At 28.7% G+C, this 16,303-nt stretch overlaps 1 protein-coding gene across 1 annotated transcript; it reads right to left on the bottom strand.

Annotated features, from left to right (window-relative positions):
* Positions 1-249: 249 nt before the first annotated feature.
* Positions 250-3,476, bottom strand: LOC126842526 (homeobox protein ceh-37-like). The gene is made up of 4 exons (XM_050579538.1): positions 3,405-3,476; positions 3,193-3,327; positions 517-631; positions 250-443 (listed from the first exon to the last, which is right to left on the bottom strand). Exons 1-4 carry the CDS (start codon positions 3,474-3,476, stop codon positions 250-252), a joined length of 516 nt encoding a protein of 171 aa, XP_050435495.1.
* Between the last annotated feature and the right edge of the window lie 12,827 nt (positions 3,477-16,303).

The raw sequence follows: 16,303 nt of genomic DNA, 5'->3' as shown, positions 1-16,303 counted from the left end.
GAAATATAAATGGTAAGGCATTCATCCTACTACTAAAACTAAGAATCTTGATACTTAGTGTCTTATAACTATTTTTTTGTTTTTAATTTTAAAAAAAATATTCATTTTGTAAACAAATAATGAGTAACATAAAAATAAGTTGAAAATAATTTACAGTGGCTACAGACAAAAAATCATTATAACGTATGGTTTTATGTTATAAATTATATTATTAACTAATTAACTTAGAAAATGATTAAAAGTTACACATTATAATGTGAAATCAATTGGATACACATCGTATTTGGGCTCATAGAAGTTTTTTAAGTACACGCTTATATTGGTCTGCTCTTCTTGCTCCTCCAAATCCGGTCTTAAATTGATAGTACCATAACTGGTTTCATTCAAATGGATTCCATGTAAAGATTCTGTAAAGTTGTTACTTTCAAAATGTACTTGATGTCCTATGCGAGGTAAATTTTTAGTTAACATAATTATTTTATTGAAATAATTTAAATTAAATGTTGACGAGGTTACCTCTTAAATCGCCTTGCGGTTCAATATTATTCATTCGCCGGTTCTGCAACTTGTTGTTGGCATTTTGTAATTTGGAATCATTAGGCACCCTTGCTCTTCGGTTTTGAAACCAAGCCTAAGTAACAAAAAGTTGTACAATCAAACTTTCGACTTTCATACCCAAAATTCAGAGGTTAGGGGGGGTTGAAAGCTAAATCCCCCGTATAATTTCGTCGAAAACTTTAACAGTACACGGTATTTTACGCTATTTTTACAAATAAAATAGATAGATACTGTTTTAGTTAATCTATAATTTTTTTTTTATAATATTAAGTGGGATTGGGCTTTTATTACTACAATTTTTTTGTAATATAAAATTTAGATTTTTATTTAATCATATTTTTTTTCAAAGTGCTGGTGTATGTAAGTATTCCTTTGTAAATTGATTTTCCTTGAGAAACTTTATGAGGTACTGAACAACTTAGTTTGGAAAATATAGATATTATGTGACGATGAGGAAGTGAAGACTAAGCTAAGTGTGATTATTTAAGTTCAAAGTGGCATAAATTAGAATACTACTGTAATATGTGCCATGTGTAGTATAAAAATGTTAGTGCACAATGAGACGAAAGGCGTAAAATAATGTAACGACAGCTAAATGTACAATAAGTAAAGAAAACTGAAATATTACACATCGACTGCCCCAACGAAAACGGTCGTACCTCGTTTTTTGCAACTTTTCAGGAAGAACCAAACAAACATTCAAATTTAAATTCTTATTCTGTTTTTAACTTGGAAAATTTGGATAATATGCTATAACATGTACCCAAATTTTCAAACTGATATGTTAAAAACAGAATAAGAATTAAAATTTGAATGTTTGTTTGGTTCATCCTGAAAAGTTGCAAAAAACGAGATACGACCCTTTTCGTTGGGGCAGTCGACATGTGTTTGTTAAGTGACACAAGTCAAAAAGTAAACACACATTTAAGAAACATGTTATTTACCAGAAGATGGCTTACCCTATTTTTAACATAGTTTATCATAATAGAGTAGATTATTTCCAAAAACTTAATATTGATATTATGTTAAAGTTTTTTATTAATATATTGTTTTAATTTGGTCTTTAAATAAATATACTTCCAAAACTCATTATTTCCCTAATAAAGTTTAACTTTATTTGTAAATTTATTTCCAAAACTTATTATTTATTTGTTTTAATGTTTATGGGCGCCCTTGTTTACATAATTATTTATTAAACCCTTAAGTATAGAATTACAAATAAGAAATGAGAAATTTAACCAATAGATACTCACATATTATGGTCTTAAAAATTATGAGTTAAAAACAGGTAATAAAAAGGAAGGATCCGCATTGACAAAAGTCATCATTCGTCTAATGGGTGGTGGGGAATATAAAAAGGAGACCTGCACACCTGGGAAATTGATATTATAATTTAATTTTAAAGTTGGTAATCATTTAAATTTAAAAAAACGAAAATACTTTATTATACATGTTTACCAAGTTGATAACATAAATAAAATCGTAATGATTTTTTTCCTCGGAAATAACCCACTTTAATCTAGTAATTAATAATATACACGCATTTTAGAGCTAATACTAATTATCTGAAATAATTTTTCTTAAATATTTTCATTTGGCTTAAAGCCTTAAAGTGTTTGATTTGAAACTTTGTCAGAAAAATAACTTAAAATGTATGTAGATTAATAAACAAATTATATCTATTATTGTTTTAGACGTTTTAAACAGTTTTTTTTCAAATTCTTCCAAAATTTTAAAAAGGGTTGATAATTAGTTTTGGAAATAAGCTACTATTATATAGTCTAGCAAAAATACTCACAAAGGTTTTTTTACTATATCAACGAAAGTACATAAAACTTGTTTTTTTTTAAGTTAAGATATATTTCTTTTTAGCTAAAAAAAGCTATCTTTGTAAATTTTCGTCAAACAAGTCGTTTAAATATTAATTAATGATATTGTGGTAGTTACAAAAATTCAATCTGAAAAAACCGTTAAATATTTAAGGCGCGATTTCGATAAAAAAAGCTTGTTTGAGGAAAATTTACATAGATAACTTTTTTGTAGGGAACTCAATTTTCTTTAGGAATATGTATTAATAGAATTTTTCAGGCCAATAACTTACGAGTTTTAGATTAAAAAAATGCCATTAGTGTAAAAACCCGTCAGTCGTCATGATAGGTATCTTAATGTTAATATTAAGGGCTCTAACTTTCACCATTATTTTTTTTATCATCATGAACAATATTTTCATAGTGCCGTTCAAAAAAAAATTGTTTGTTTTTTTGGCCCAGTCTATTATCTATGACTAATACTGTAACTATAATATACTGTAAGTATATCTTAAAGTAATAGTATTATAGTAAAGTTGAAAATAATAAATTATAAAAAGAGTTTTTTTACTCATTATGTAAATTTTAATAGTTTTTACAAGTATGAAGCTTGTAACCGAAGGACTGCTACACAAGAAGTTAAAGAACTCGAATTTCTAACAAATTTGACTGGATAATATTTTTGTTATTGCACACACAAGATCCGTATAATAATGAAACGTAATTTATCTACACTGTGCAACATTTTTCAATTAAGTTAGTGTAAACTATTTTTTTAACACAAGAAGTAAACAACTTACTTAAATAAATAAAAGTTATAACTGACCTTTACACAATATGGGTCAATTTCAATAGTTTCAGCCAGTTGTTGTCTTAGTATTTCATTTGGGTACCGCGTAGTATTGAATAGTTCTTCTAGTTTATTACGCTGATGTAACGTATATGTAGTTCGTTTTCTTCTCTGTTAATAGTTGTGATTAAAATATTAAGTATTTTAAATATTATAAAAATTAAAAAGTAAAAATATAATGTACTAACCTGGCGATGTTCAATAATCTGATTGCGTTCCATGTTAAACACTGAACCAGGTTCACTGGATCCTATTGACATTTTTGGCGTTAGAGACACGATTGTATGCGAGAACCGAGAATGTTTGATCAAGCCACCGGGAAACTACTAGACCGTTCCTACTGGAAAAGCTCATGAAACCAATAGTGACGTTCAGCGCTATTTACCAAACACGGCGCAACGTTGATTAAAAACGGGTTAAAAGGGTAATTTCTCTGATTTTAAAGCCTATATCATACTATTAGAGGTGTAGTATGTTATAGTAATCATATTATAGCAGTTTCCATCGAAAACCCTTTGATTTTGTCAATGTAATTTTGAAATTGCACTATCTGTGTTGAATTTTGTTATTGTGGTAAAATGGATTGTCTACACAAACTTTTTGCTATAATTTCATCACCGTGGAACAATATTATTACAAAACATAATATTAATAGCATTATTTGATAAATTTAGTTTGAACCTTTAATGCAATTTTTTTGTTGGAATGAGATTAATGTAAAACTTATATTTTCTCCTATACAAAAAATATTTCAAATTTTGATAATTTTTTAAACAATTTTAAGGTAGCTCTTTTTTTTAAATTTCAATTAAAATGTCTCAACATATTGCATGCTCTTACAAGTCAGTTAGCTTAAGTATATGTAAAATATTTTACAAAGTCAGATTTCATAATATATAGTAACAATAGTAAGATAAATAATAATATATTATGTAATGTGTAGGTGCCAATTTTATTTTCATTATTATTGTATAATATTATAAATTTAAATTTATTTTGGATTTATTATTTGTTATTCGTCTTCATTTGAAGAGTTTAAACTCTCATCAAATAATATTATATATTGTGGCAATCGATGTCTTAGACACCAATTTTTTGTTTTAACTCCGAGCGGGCTCCTTTAGATTTTAAAAGTCTGCCGTTACCGCTGAAGACAACATTGTTGCTGAAATACGTATACGCGGAGAATGTATTATTTTTATAGTTAAGGGACTTAAATATTAATTTCTTTTTTTTAAACTGTGTCTTGATCCAGTCATCTATTAAGGCTATCACTGTGTCATTATAAATTCGAAGGTAGTTTTAAAATCAAATTGGCATGCAAAATATCTGATGCCCATTTAGGTGTTTTAAATCCATCGGAAAATATTTTTAAATATGTTTTTAATAACTAACGAATACAGTTGTTTATTAAATTAATTAAAAAATGTAATATTATTTTAGCCTCAAATTGGAGCAAAGAATATATTGTTTTTTGATTACTGTGTTCAATTTTGAGATAATTTGTAATATTCTTATACACAAAAAGCCAGTACGGCGAGAACATAGTGGGGACAAAGCATAGCATAGACAAGGGAGGTCACATGTTTACAGGAGTTATTATCTGAAACTGATATATTCAATTTTTAAATTAACACTTCGATATGAATAAGGGGATAGTAAGAATTCTAAGCAAGTATAGTCTAAACTAGTACATTTTAAACCAAACACAGTAATAAAATACCAAAATGAGGTCCAGTAGTGCAGCGTGGACCTCACTGTACAGGCTTTTTGATATATAAATTTAATGCATAAAGAAGTCGAATTAGCGGTTTAGGAAATTCCGCGGTCCAGGCACAAAAAAAAAAAAATAAAGACCCATCATTGTAAAAACAATATTTATACGATTAAATTATAGTTTTACGATAAACACCACTATAAACAAATACTAAATTTTACTATTTACAGTTTAACATTCAATTGTTTATTTAAATTTGATTTAACCCTATTTTATAATTGTGTGTCTTGACCCACAATAAATTTTAAACTTTTGGACCTATTTTTTTTTTATACCAAATCTATAAATTAGAAATCCAAATATTATGAAAAAAAACCCATCCTTTCGGAATCTAGATAAAACATTATTAAAATAACATATTGTTTGTCTCAAAAAAATTAAAATTTAGAAATGTTATAAAATTGTAAAAACACAAAACTTGTAGACAAACTTTTTATTGAGAAAAATTAAAACATCAGGTAATAGATTATAATAGATGATAATAGATTTTACTACATACATAGAATAGACTGGCATCAAATCGTTTTTTGAGTGATTTTATTAAACACTTTAACTCTCCAGTTTCACAATAATTCAAACCCACTAGGATGGCTTTTTTGAGAAAAAAAAAATTATGAAATTACTAAATAAATTAAGCAGATAACTGTTATTGTTTTGTTAAATATTATATAATTTCTTTTCTTACTAAAAGCCCCTAAATAGCTATTACAACCGTTAATATCGTTGGTAACTTACAAATATTTTTCGTCAGAGAATTAATACTTTTTAAAAAAAAGTTTTCACGCTACTATAAAAAACAAAGTTGCTAATTAAATTTAATAGTTAGTAAAAACCTTAAGCACCTTTAATCACAACTAGTACTTTTTTGTTCAGCATAAATAGTCAAATGTAACCTTTAATTTTTAATAATTACATAATTTTAATTTTTTACAGGTGATATATGACTACCAAAATAAAACTGCAATACTTTTGGGTACACTTATTATGTCATGGTTGATCGTTTGGCGTTAAACATAGAAGAACCCAAAGATTATCTTCGATTCCTGAGTCTTCTTAGTACCATATTCAGTATACATTTATATATAATATGCTTCTATCATGTCTTGTATTGATTCAACTTCTAACACATTGTAATAAACTACGAGTATTAAAAAACTATTACTTATGTTTTAAATTGTAAAGCACTAGGCTTTTAATAGAATCTTTTATCAAAGTACTATGCCATAAAATTATTTTGTGTGCTTTGGTTCGTCCTATATTGGAGTATGGATGTACAATATGGAGTTTTTGTATATATTAGATATATTTTATTACTTTTGTAACATCTAGAAATAAGCACTCACTTTATTAACTGTACTTGATCCTTTAGGACGTTCGTTTTAAAAAACAATTATATTTTAGTAGTCAATGGTTGTGCCAGCGGTAAATTTTAAATTTGTTTATAATTGTATCCTTTTGATATATTATTATTATCAATTCTTGATTACAGAAAATATCTTTAATTGTACTCTGTGCCGTTGCAGACGTTCATTTTCTATAGAAATAAAAAAATAATAATAACCTTTCTTACTTTTTTTACTTATTAATGCTAAATGCTACCCAAGACATATAAAGCAAGTTACTATGATTTAATACTTTTTTTGTCATCATAATAATTTAATTAGGTGCTTAGTTATATTTTCTATGCTTCATCTTTATACGACTTTTTTTTTATTCTTGATTTTCCCTAAGAAAGAGAGAATTAAAAAAAATTTATATACAAAAAAAATTTATTTTTCAAACTTTACTAAGGATTTAACCTAAATAATTTAATACAGAAGTAGATGAAATAACTTAGTCGATTGTTCGATTCAATAAACGTGTGCAATAAACCCTCCACTAACTTTTGAACAAATTCTTATAGTTTTTTTGTATTCAATTAGGAAAAAAATATATGTCTTCTAGTCGTTCACGTGGTAGAAAATTTCTTGATATGTGTTTAAATACTTAGTGATTGAATTAAGGATAAGACACTCGTTTTCTCTTAAAATCAAAACTGTATGGTATTTCTTTTCGGACACTGTTATTTTACAATATTAGACAATAATCAAATTTGTTATAAAATAATGTTTTCTACATAAATAAGTATTGTGTAATAAAAATCAAACAATGGTTTACATTAGTAATATTTTTATATTTTTAATTTACCATAAGAAATCCAACGAGACATAAAATTCTGAAGATCTTGTTTACCTCGTGTCAAATAAATACAATTTCATAGCTTTTCTTTTTGAAAACATTTTAGTTTAATATTATGTTACCTTACAATATAAGACGATATTCAAATTCATACCTTTTTTTATTTTTTTCTACAGCACTATCAACTTTTGAATCTTAAATGGGAACTTACATATTTAATTGTAAAAGTTAAAATGTAGTTCACATGTTATTTTATGAATTATGAAGGATACGATTACGGCTTATTGTCAACTATATAATGAGTAGCTACCGTTATTATCTATACGTCGTTTATGTATGAAAATATTTTGTTAACAAATACCTGTTGACTGTTAATTAACTCACGCATAGCAACCTAGAAATTAACTACGGTCCAAAGGTAATTTTCCTTCTTTTTTGGTTGTTCCTTTAATAAATAAAAAATAAAAAGTTTGACTTCAGAGTTTTGAGAAATTTGTATAGGATAAAGCTCCGCTGTAGGTACACCATTAGAATAATGTAATAATACTAAATAATTAGTACACTGATTTTTTAATGAGAACATTAAAAATCAAAAATATAGTCATAAGTAAATATCACTTTGTCGCTTTTTAATAATACAAATAATTGGTATACCATGTGTAATACAAAATTTGAATTAATTTTTGTACTAAATATTATATTTGTATATTCTACTTATATGTAATAAACAACAACACATTATATTATATACTTGCTACTATTGCCTTTTAGTATAGATAAGTAACTTTTGTTCAATAATATATTAAAGTATTATATACATCGTAACTCTTATATGAGATCATTAGATTGGTAGAGAAGAGTGGGCGCATAGCGTCACTCTATTAAAAGCATAGGCCTTTAAAAACAGCCACCAAATAAATTGTTAGTACAAATATTTAAAGATAAGGTTACATTAACACATTGGTGGAGATCAGGGGTGAGGCCTGAGATTAAAAAACCTTTTAACTTAAAATTAGTGTTTTTCAAAAAACCTACATTTATGTTTTTGTGAAATAAAAAAAAAATTAATATATCACTAATTTTAAGTCTTAAGGTTTTTAGAATCCTAAACCCCTTTCTGGTCTTCACCATTTTATGTGATACACTAGATAGTGTTTAAATGTTTAAAGCATATAAACACTATCTATTGTGTCATCGTGTTCTTCAATAGGATAATATGGAATTCTTTGGGTTGGGTCTAATATGGATCACTTTCATTCTCAAAATTACCAGTTGTCCTATAAAATACAATTTTATTTTAAATTTCATATTTATCGGCACGTTTTATAAAAGTGTCAACAGATCTGAAATGTTTAGAAAATAATTACATAAAATATACAAAAAATTGTTTTAATGATTTGATCAATTTTTTTTTAAAGATTTTAGGTGTTTTTGTTAAAATATATACGAAATCTGCGAAAACACAGTTTCAATTTACAGTTTAAATTTGACACAACTGACGTGTGTGGGCATACCAAATAAATTATTTCTTATATATTTCAACTCGATCTGACTCTTTTTCTCGAAATTATAGCCAGTAAAAGTTCTACCTTAAAAACTCGTACGGTTTTTTTTTTGTTTTTTCAAATTTCGTCTGTGAAGAATTAAACTAACAAACTAGATAAAATTTGTGATTTAAAGAGTTGCTATTCGAAGGAATTGGTCTAGTATTAAAAAAGTTACAGTGTATACAGCTAAAAAAAAAGCCTACATCAGAGTAAAACCAATACCTACTCGCTTTGCATCGAAGCTAAAAAATATACATAAATAAAATATGTTCAAATAATATGTTTTTATTTAATAATGAAATTATGTTTAAAGTTGCATAAAAATATGCAATATACTCATTTAATAGATTTTATTAAACGGTTTTTTTTTAAATACAGAACCAATGAGGGGGAACTGTTTTCCATATGACTTCCCCTAAACTAAGTTTAGTTAAACAGTAAAAAAGCTAATGTTTAAAGTATTATTTATTTTATATGATATTGTTTATATACTAACAATAATATAATATTGTTACTTCCTATATTTTTACTTACTTCCTTTTTTTAATAACTGGCAATAGGAACGACAAAATATCATCGTATGCGTACTTCTTGATCGGTTTGACTTCATTACCAGATTTTATTTTTCTCGTATCGTTAACAGATAAAGTTATCTTTTATGTTGGTCCATTTTTTTTAAATCTTCAACTGTAATAAGTATTTAAAATGTTGAGCTGATAAATTATTATAGTATTTTTGCAGATTAGAGAAATTAACAACTACCTTCAATCTCGTAGAGTTTTTTACAGTGATTACAGGTAGGCCCAGGAAAAGATGGCTGGATGTTGGGGAAGAAGACTTGTGGAAGTACAGGAATGGAGGGAATTAGTTCAGTATCGAGTTAAATGGAGGGAAATTTTGATAAAGGAAAATATAGCTTACCTAAAGGACCAAACTAACCTAACCTCGTAACATATAAATTATGCGGCTGCCATCTGCCTATTATTATACACGTGGAAATATTTAAATTTCAAGTAAGTATAATTTTGGAACGAAAGGCTTTAGATTTGTAGTAACCGTAAAAAACACTACAAGATGGTAAAACCAAAAATCCCCCCAAAAAGGTGCTAGGTAAAGTGTATTATGCTCAAAAAACAAAATCACATAAAGTGTTGTTATAATTTTAAAATGTGTTTAAACTAGATAATCCCAAGCCTTGAAGTAATAGGTTCTAGTAAAAGAATTTAACATTTTAAAAGTATAGAATATTCAGTCAACTTGACTAAATCAAGTCAAATATACAGATTACATAAAATTCTAAGTAAAAATATTATAATTATTTTTTTTTATATAAATTATTATTTAGTTTTACATATAAATAATAACCATAGCATTTAATTTGAAGGTGATTAAGTTTTAACATTAAATCACTCTAAAAGTCCCTTTTTCGTTAATAAGGTTCGAATAGCCTACTAGTCATTTGTTAATAGTGATTTATTTTAATTATTGTCGTTCTATTTAATTGGCGTGTTCGAATTATCTTTAATATTTTAGTGTTAGTTACCTTAAGGGAAAAATAACTATTCTTGTCAGCAACTATTAATTCCATTTAAAATCGTGATTAGTCTTCAATCGAATTAATTAAACTAACTTCTCTCCACACAATCCAAGCATGTAAATGATAAGTTAAATTAAGCATTATTTTATTAATTTTATCGTTTAATTGTTTTCATTGTTTTCATTGAGTTTATTTTTTTTATTTTTTTTTTGTTTCATACGCCCAAAAGGGCAGAGAGTGTACTTAATACAAATTTGAACAAAACAAAACAAAAACAGAAGACATTATTGAAATATAACATGTTTTAGTTTAACATCATTATCGTAAAAAAAATCAAAATCAAAATTCATTCTCATATTATTACTATAAGTTGGTATTCTATTTATGGGACTATTTAGAACATAATTTTGCTTAGCGATGGGAATGTGATATAGTTTATTCTGCCTAGTTCTAACCTGAGGGGCCCATAAACTAATATCAGACAGCAAATCCGGGCAGTCAATCATACCATTTACTAGCTTAAAAAGGAACAGAACATCAAAATATGCTCGCCTGGACTTTAAAGAAGTCAGGTTGCAATGCTTTTCGACTTTATTAATTGGCTGGTCGGACATTTTTAATTTAAAGGCCACCATTCGTAAGAATCGTCTTTGAACTTTTTCTAGTTTGTTCGTCAAGCCGGTTTGTTCAATATTCCATATTACTGAGCCAAACTCTAACGATGATCGTACTAACGAATAATATAGGACTTTAAAACATAACGGTGACATACTGGAGCAATCCCGGTTAATAAAACCTAAGTTCTTTAATGCTTTATCACAAATACCTTCGATATGCTGCTTGAAAGTTAAATCTGAAGATAAAGTAATTCCTAGATCACGATTATGATTTACAATTGCGACGTTTGAATTTCCTAGACTATATTGGAATTCTATAAGCGTCTTTTTACGGTGAAAAGTTATTTGTGAACATTTAGATGTATTTATTTGTAGACCATTTTCTAAGCACCAAAGTGTAAACCTATCAAGGCCATAGGCGGAGATTGGGGGGTGCTTGGGGGGGCTTAGCACCCCCAAAATTATCAATAGTCCCCCAATTATTTGATCACTTATCAAAGTAATAAATTCCTTAATTAATGGAGTAAAAACTAAAATTATTAATAAGAATAAATTATGAAAATTATTTTAGTTCCAAAACGGCAAAACATTATAACAATGTTTTTGATAATGTTATCATTTAATTTTAATTCAAGTGCTAAATAAAATTATACATTTTTCAAAAAACGCAATAAATATTGATAAAATTCAAAAGGCTCTAACTCTAAATGTATTTCCCAGCTTATTTAAATTATTTCAAGTCGCCTTGTCTTTGCCAATTAGTTCAGCTACATGCGAACGCAGCTTTTCCGCTATGCACAAAATTAAGACATGGTTACCTGACATAGTTGCAAGACAGGTTTAATAATTCATCCATATTATACATTGAAAACGATTTAAATATTGATGTAGAAAAAACTATTGATATATTTGGATCTAAGAATAGGTACATTGCCTTAAAATAATATGTATTTACTTAAATAATATACAAATATTATATTATAATTATTATGATTTTTATTTATACATTTGTAATGTTTTATAGTATTATATATTAATAATTTAGGAGTGTAAATCCCTTGCTGGTCATTTTAGGTAGAAAAATGCTAGCCCCTCAAAAAATTAATCAAATCTCCGCCTATGATCAAGGCCCTGCTGCAATTTATAGCAGTCTTCAACCTTTTTTATGGTCAAATAAACCTTCAAATCATCTGAAATAGCAAAAATTTGCAATGAGTAAAAGTATTCTTAACATCATCAATAAAAATAAAAAATAAAATAGGTAATAAATGACCTCCTTGGACAACACCTGAGGTTACCGTTATGGGGTTGGAAATAGTACTTCGGATTTTAACTTATTGAGTACGGCCGGTAAGACGAAAACCATGAGATCAAGGTACCTCTAAAACCGAATTTCGACAACTTATTTATTAACATACTATGATCTACTGAGTCGAACGGTTTCCTCATGTCTGTGTAGATTACATCATGAGAGACTGACTCTACTAAATGGGAAAAATAAACAATCAGATTAGTATTTAAAGATTTGGAATTGCGAAAACCGTGTTGGTTGTCATCAAAAACATATTTAAACTTATTTGATAATTTAGTTTCCATTAATTTATCGAATAATTTGGAATCGCACTAATTTTAGAAATTGGCCTACAGTTTATTATCGAGTCTCTCTCTGCTGCCTTCCAAATTGGTGTAACATAACTAATCTTCCATGATTTAGGGAAGACGCCTGAACTCAAGGATATTTTAAACAAAATATATATTGGAAGCGCAAGAGCATAACGACATCTTTTTAAAAACATGGAAGGTATTTTACCAGGACCCGGGACAGTATCATAACCAATATTGTCTAGTCCGTCAAAAACATCTCCTAGAGTGATATCACACTCATATTTTCCACTACATATTTTTCAACTTCGTTTTTCCTTTCGTTTTTTTTACCATTTTTTCTATTATGATTAATATTTACAACATTGCCCCTTTGGTAGGAATTTAGTTATTTCGAGTGAGATACGGAGTTCCTCTGTTATATTTGATGTACCAGCTATGATCACCAGAATCTCTTTTTTTGCCTAGTTCAGATCGTAATTGTTTCATTAAAGCCAGTTGTTGTGTTGTCCTATCTTCTGTAATTGATACATGACTCCAACGGCTGATAGATCGTAGTTTAATTTTAGATTTGAGGATTTTTAAGACATTTGATTGTGAATCTAATTCTAATAGAATGGGGCGAGGTTTTGACCCAAATTTGCCTAAACGTTTAGCACGAATAATATTAATACTTGGTAGGGATAAATCTTTTAGTAAGTCTGACCCTGTAGCTGAAGGAAGGGTTAGGTCATCGTTCCCAGAGTCTAAAACATTGACTAAAAGAATATTTTTTTCTCTTGAAATCTTGTCCTCAATCTCAGTATAAAAGTCAAGATTATTGGTTTGAGATGGTGTCACAGAAGTAATTTCGAGCTTGGCCAATTTTTGGGTACTAAATTTAATTCATCTTCAAGAGTTAATTTATCTAGTTTTAGTTGAGATAATTCGATATGAAAATCATTTAGAGTGGTTTGTACGACATTACATTTTTCTAAGTTATTGAGTTTATTATTTATGGTTTTAAATGGGTGTCATATGAAGAGAAGGTTGTTTGCATTGTGTTTAATAGATTCCATATATCAGATACAGTTGGTTCTGTAGACACTGGTGTTTTCACTTTCTTAATCGCAGTATCTTTATTCGTGCTCATAATGAGATGACAAGTTATGTAGGTGAATTGTAATGATATAAATGAGGAGCACTGTGGGGTTCGATAAGTATAATTTGATTACCTTCAATATCAAAGTTTCACCGCGGGTTATCGTAATGCAGTAAAGGTATTATTAAATTAGACAAACAAGTAGTAAGACTATCGATATGTCGGCACTATTAAATATACAATAAGCTCCGTTCACTAATAGTGGGTTATACCTATTCTCATTTTTATTTTACGACGTAACCAAAATCTATTTATTAAAATATAACCACGAGGAGATTTTGGGCAGTCCAATTCAAAATCGACACTGGATTGCCCGCGCACTTTTTATGATGCTACTAGTATAAAAATAAATATAAACCGATTATTATTTCAGGTAAAATAAGATGTTTAATGAAGAGAGATTGTAAAACGTGTCCGTTGTCAACGACTGTACACTGTACACTGTTTAGTGTACAGTGTACAGACTACAGTAGTAGTGTATTTTAATATTGTTGTGCAATTATTGTCTTTATTGTTTGGTAATTATTATTGTTGTTGAGCTAAAGTAGCTGAAGAATTATTCTGAATATTATTATTATTATTATTACCACTATTCAGTCTCGAATTTTCTTTCTTTATTTTTTTTGAAACTTTTTAGTGACCCTTACACACTAACTCACTACATACATTGGATTTGCGTATGCAGCCCCGCTGGGTAGTCCTCCTCCGGTCCTCTACGGATGCACACGAAGGGGAAGAAAAAAAAGACAGCCCCTCCCACTTCCATTAGAGCTATATACACCACTACACACACGCAGCTGACCATTTGGGTCGGCAGGTAGCGCTTTCGGGTAAAGCTGGATATTTTTATCCGCCCCCAGCGCAAAAACTTATGAGATACTGCTTTTACAATTATTTTGTGTCTGGATGAAACCGGGGCTGAACATTGTCTCCCGATAAATTTGATTTAATAGATAGGGTGGAGTGGGCTTTATATACATAGATTCTGTATTTTCATAAAAGCCCTGACACAGCTATCACAATCGTATCTACCATAGCCTAGTTACAATATCAAAGGGAAGTACAATATAATATAATGTAATTTGTAAATACGTATGAACGTCATGTTTAACATTATTATTAATCATATCCGGTAGGCGTTTAGAATTCCGGGAAAAGTTCAAACAAATTATCAGAGCACACAATAATAACTTTAGTATATACAGGGTCATTAATAATTTCTGTAACATCGGAAATTTTAATGAAATACTATTATAATGTGACTACTACCGTTTTTCCCCTGTGCCCTTCAAATGGTTTTTCAGCCGATACGGTCATCATTTTAATATACTTTTATTTATATTTGACATTAGAGACTATAATATACAGAGTAACTCGTGGTAGAACACAGGCCAGGCTTAAGTAAAAACTTGATAATACGTATGACTGATTATTATTTATATTTTATTGATGTGTGCGGGGTGAATTGTAACAACGGTAAACTACAGATTTCTAGAAAATGCCACACCACAAAGAGCCATGTCCCTAATTTGCTCAAAAGTCAAAATATTTTTTGTACATTTTTTTTACCTACCTTTTTATTTTACTTCGAAAATGTTTACAACATTCAGGTTTAATAACGTATTAATTAATTTCGTGAGTCTGAAAAAAGCAAGCAAAAGAAATAGGCATTTCAGACTGAGGTTAATACAACAACATGTCAATATTTAAAAAAAAATATTAATATTATTAAAAACCACTTTAAAGAATGGTCTAGTCTTAACGATTGCTTTATTTATTATGTAAAGTTGTAGAGAAAAATATCAAATTTAATCAAAATTTAAAACTTTTAAGTGAGCCATCTATTTGAGAAACAACATACCTTTAATTTAAAAAAAATGAACTATTTGTAAAAATCTTTAAAGTAAATATTTCATACTTTACAAATGGTTAGTGCACTATAAAAATTCATACGGTAGGCGATAGCGTAGCAATATTCTCCGAGTTAAAGTTTTTAGACTTAAGACTTACTTAATTTTTCTAATAGATGGTTCAATTATTACTAATGCTATACGCTTACATTAAATGTTTAAATTATTGACCAATTTGATTAAAACACATTTCCGTTCACCTCATAAGATTTCCTATTGTAACATTAGCTAAATTCATCTTAACTTATTTCCCCACATATATTCCTTATTTGGTTTTTAAAGTCATCTAAGCTTACTGGTTAAGTTTCGCAAACTTTATATTTTAAATATCTCCAGAGGAAACAATCTAAACAAGTTAAATCTGGACTCCTAGGTTAGGTTAGGTTAGGAGGTCCCAAAGGCGGGACCTCCAGGACGTCGTCGGCGAAGTTGTCCCGGAGACACTGGTCGCCAACATGATTGCAAGCCCTGATGCGTGGAACGCGGTCGCCCGCTTTGCCGAGTCGGTCCTCAAAGAGAAGGAGGAAGCAGAGAGGGCTAGACAGCGGCCGGCCAATTGAGAGCCCCGGCGTGTGCGCGCGTCACCGGCCCGGAAACATTCCACCGGGGATTGGATTGTACATAAAGCTGTATAGACTAACATAATTGAGTGTATAGTACTTTCAAGGTAGCTGTAAGTAAACTTGTAACTAAATTTCGATGTCGTCTAATGTGACTATTGTTATTAGGCCACCACCCGGAGTGGGTGTGTTATTTTTTAAGTTCTTGTTTGTATTTA

Source organism: Adelges cooleyi, unplaced genomic scaffold (assembly GCF_023614345.1).
Source record: "Adelges cooleyi isolate 19-005CV unplaced genomic scaffold, UGA_ACOO_1.1 ACOO_flye_CR_arks_rails_tigmint_CR_PRNA_542, whole genome shotgun sequence".
NCBI lineage: Eukaryota > Metazoa > Arthropoda > Insecta > Hemiptera > Adelgidae > Adelges > Adelges cooleyi.
Note: the sequence above shows the minus strand (reverse complement) of the source record. Positions and strands in the feature narration are given on the sequence as shown.

Bases quoted from the DNA above. Each gene is read 5' to 3' on its own strand.
- LOC126842526 (XM_050579538.1), bottom strand. From the start codon at position 3,476: ATGTCAATAGGATCCAGTGAACCTGGTTCAGTGTTTAACATGGAACGC. The intron at 632-3,192 runs GTCAGTTATAAC...TTTGTTACTTAG, and splicing joins TTGACCCATATTGTGTAAAG to GCTTGGTTTCAAAACCGAAG. The intron at 444-516 runs GTAACCTCGTCA...TACCTCGCATAG, and splicing joins ACCGCAAGGCGATTTAAGAG to GACATCAAGTACATTTTGAA.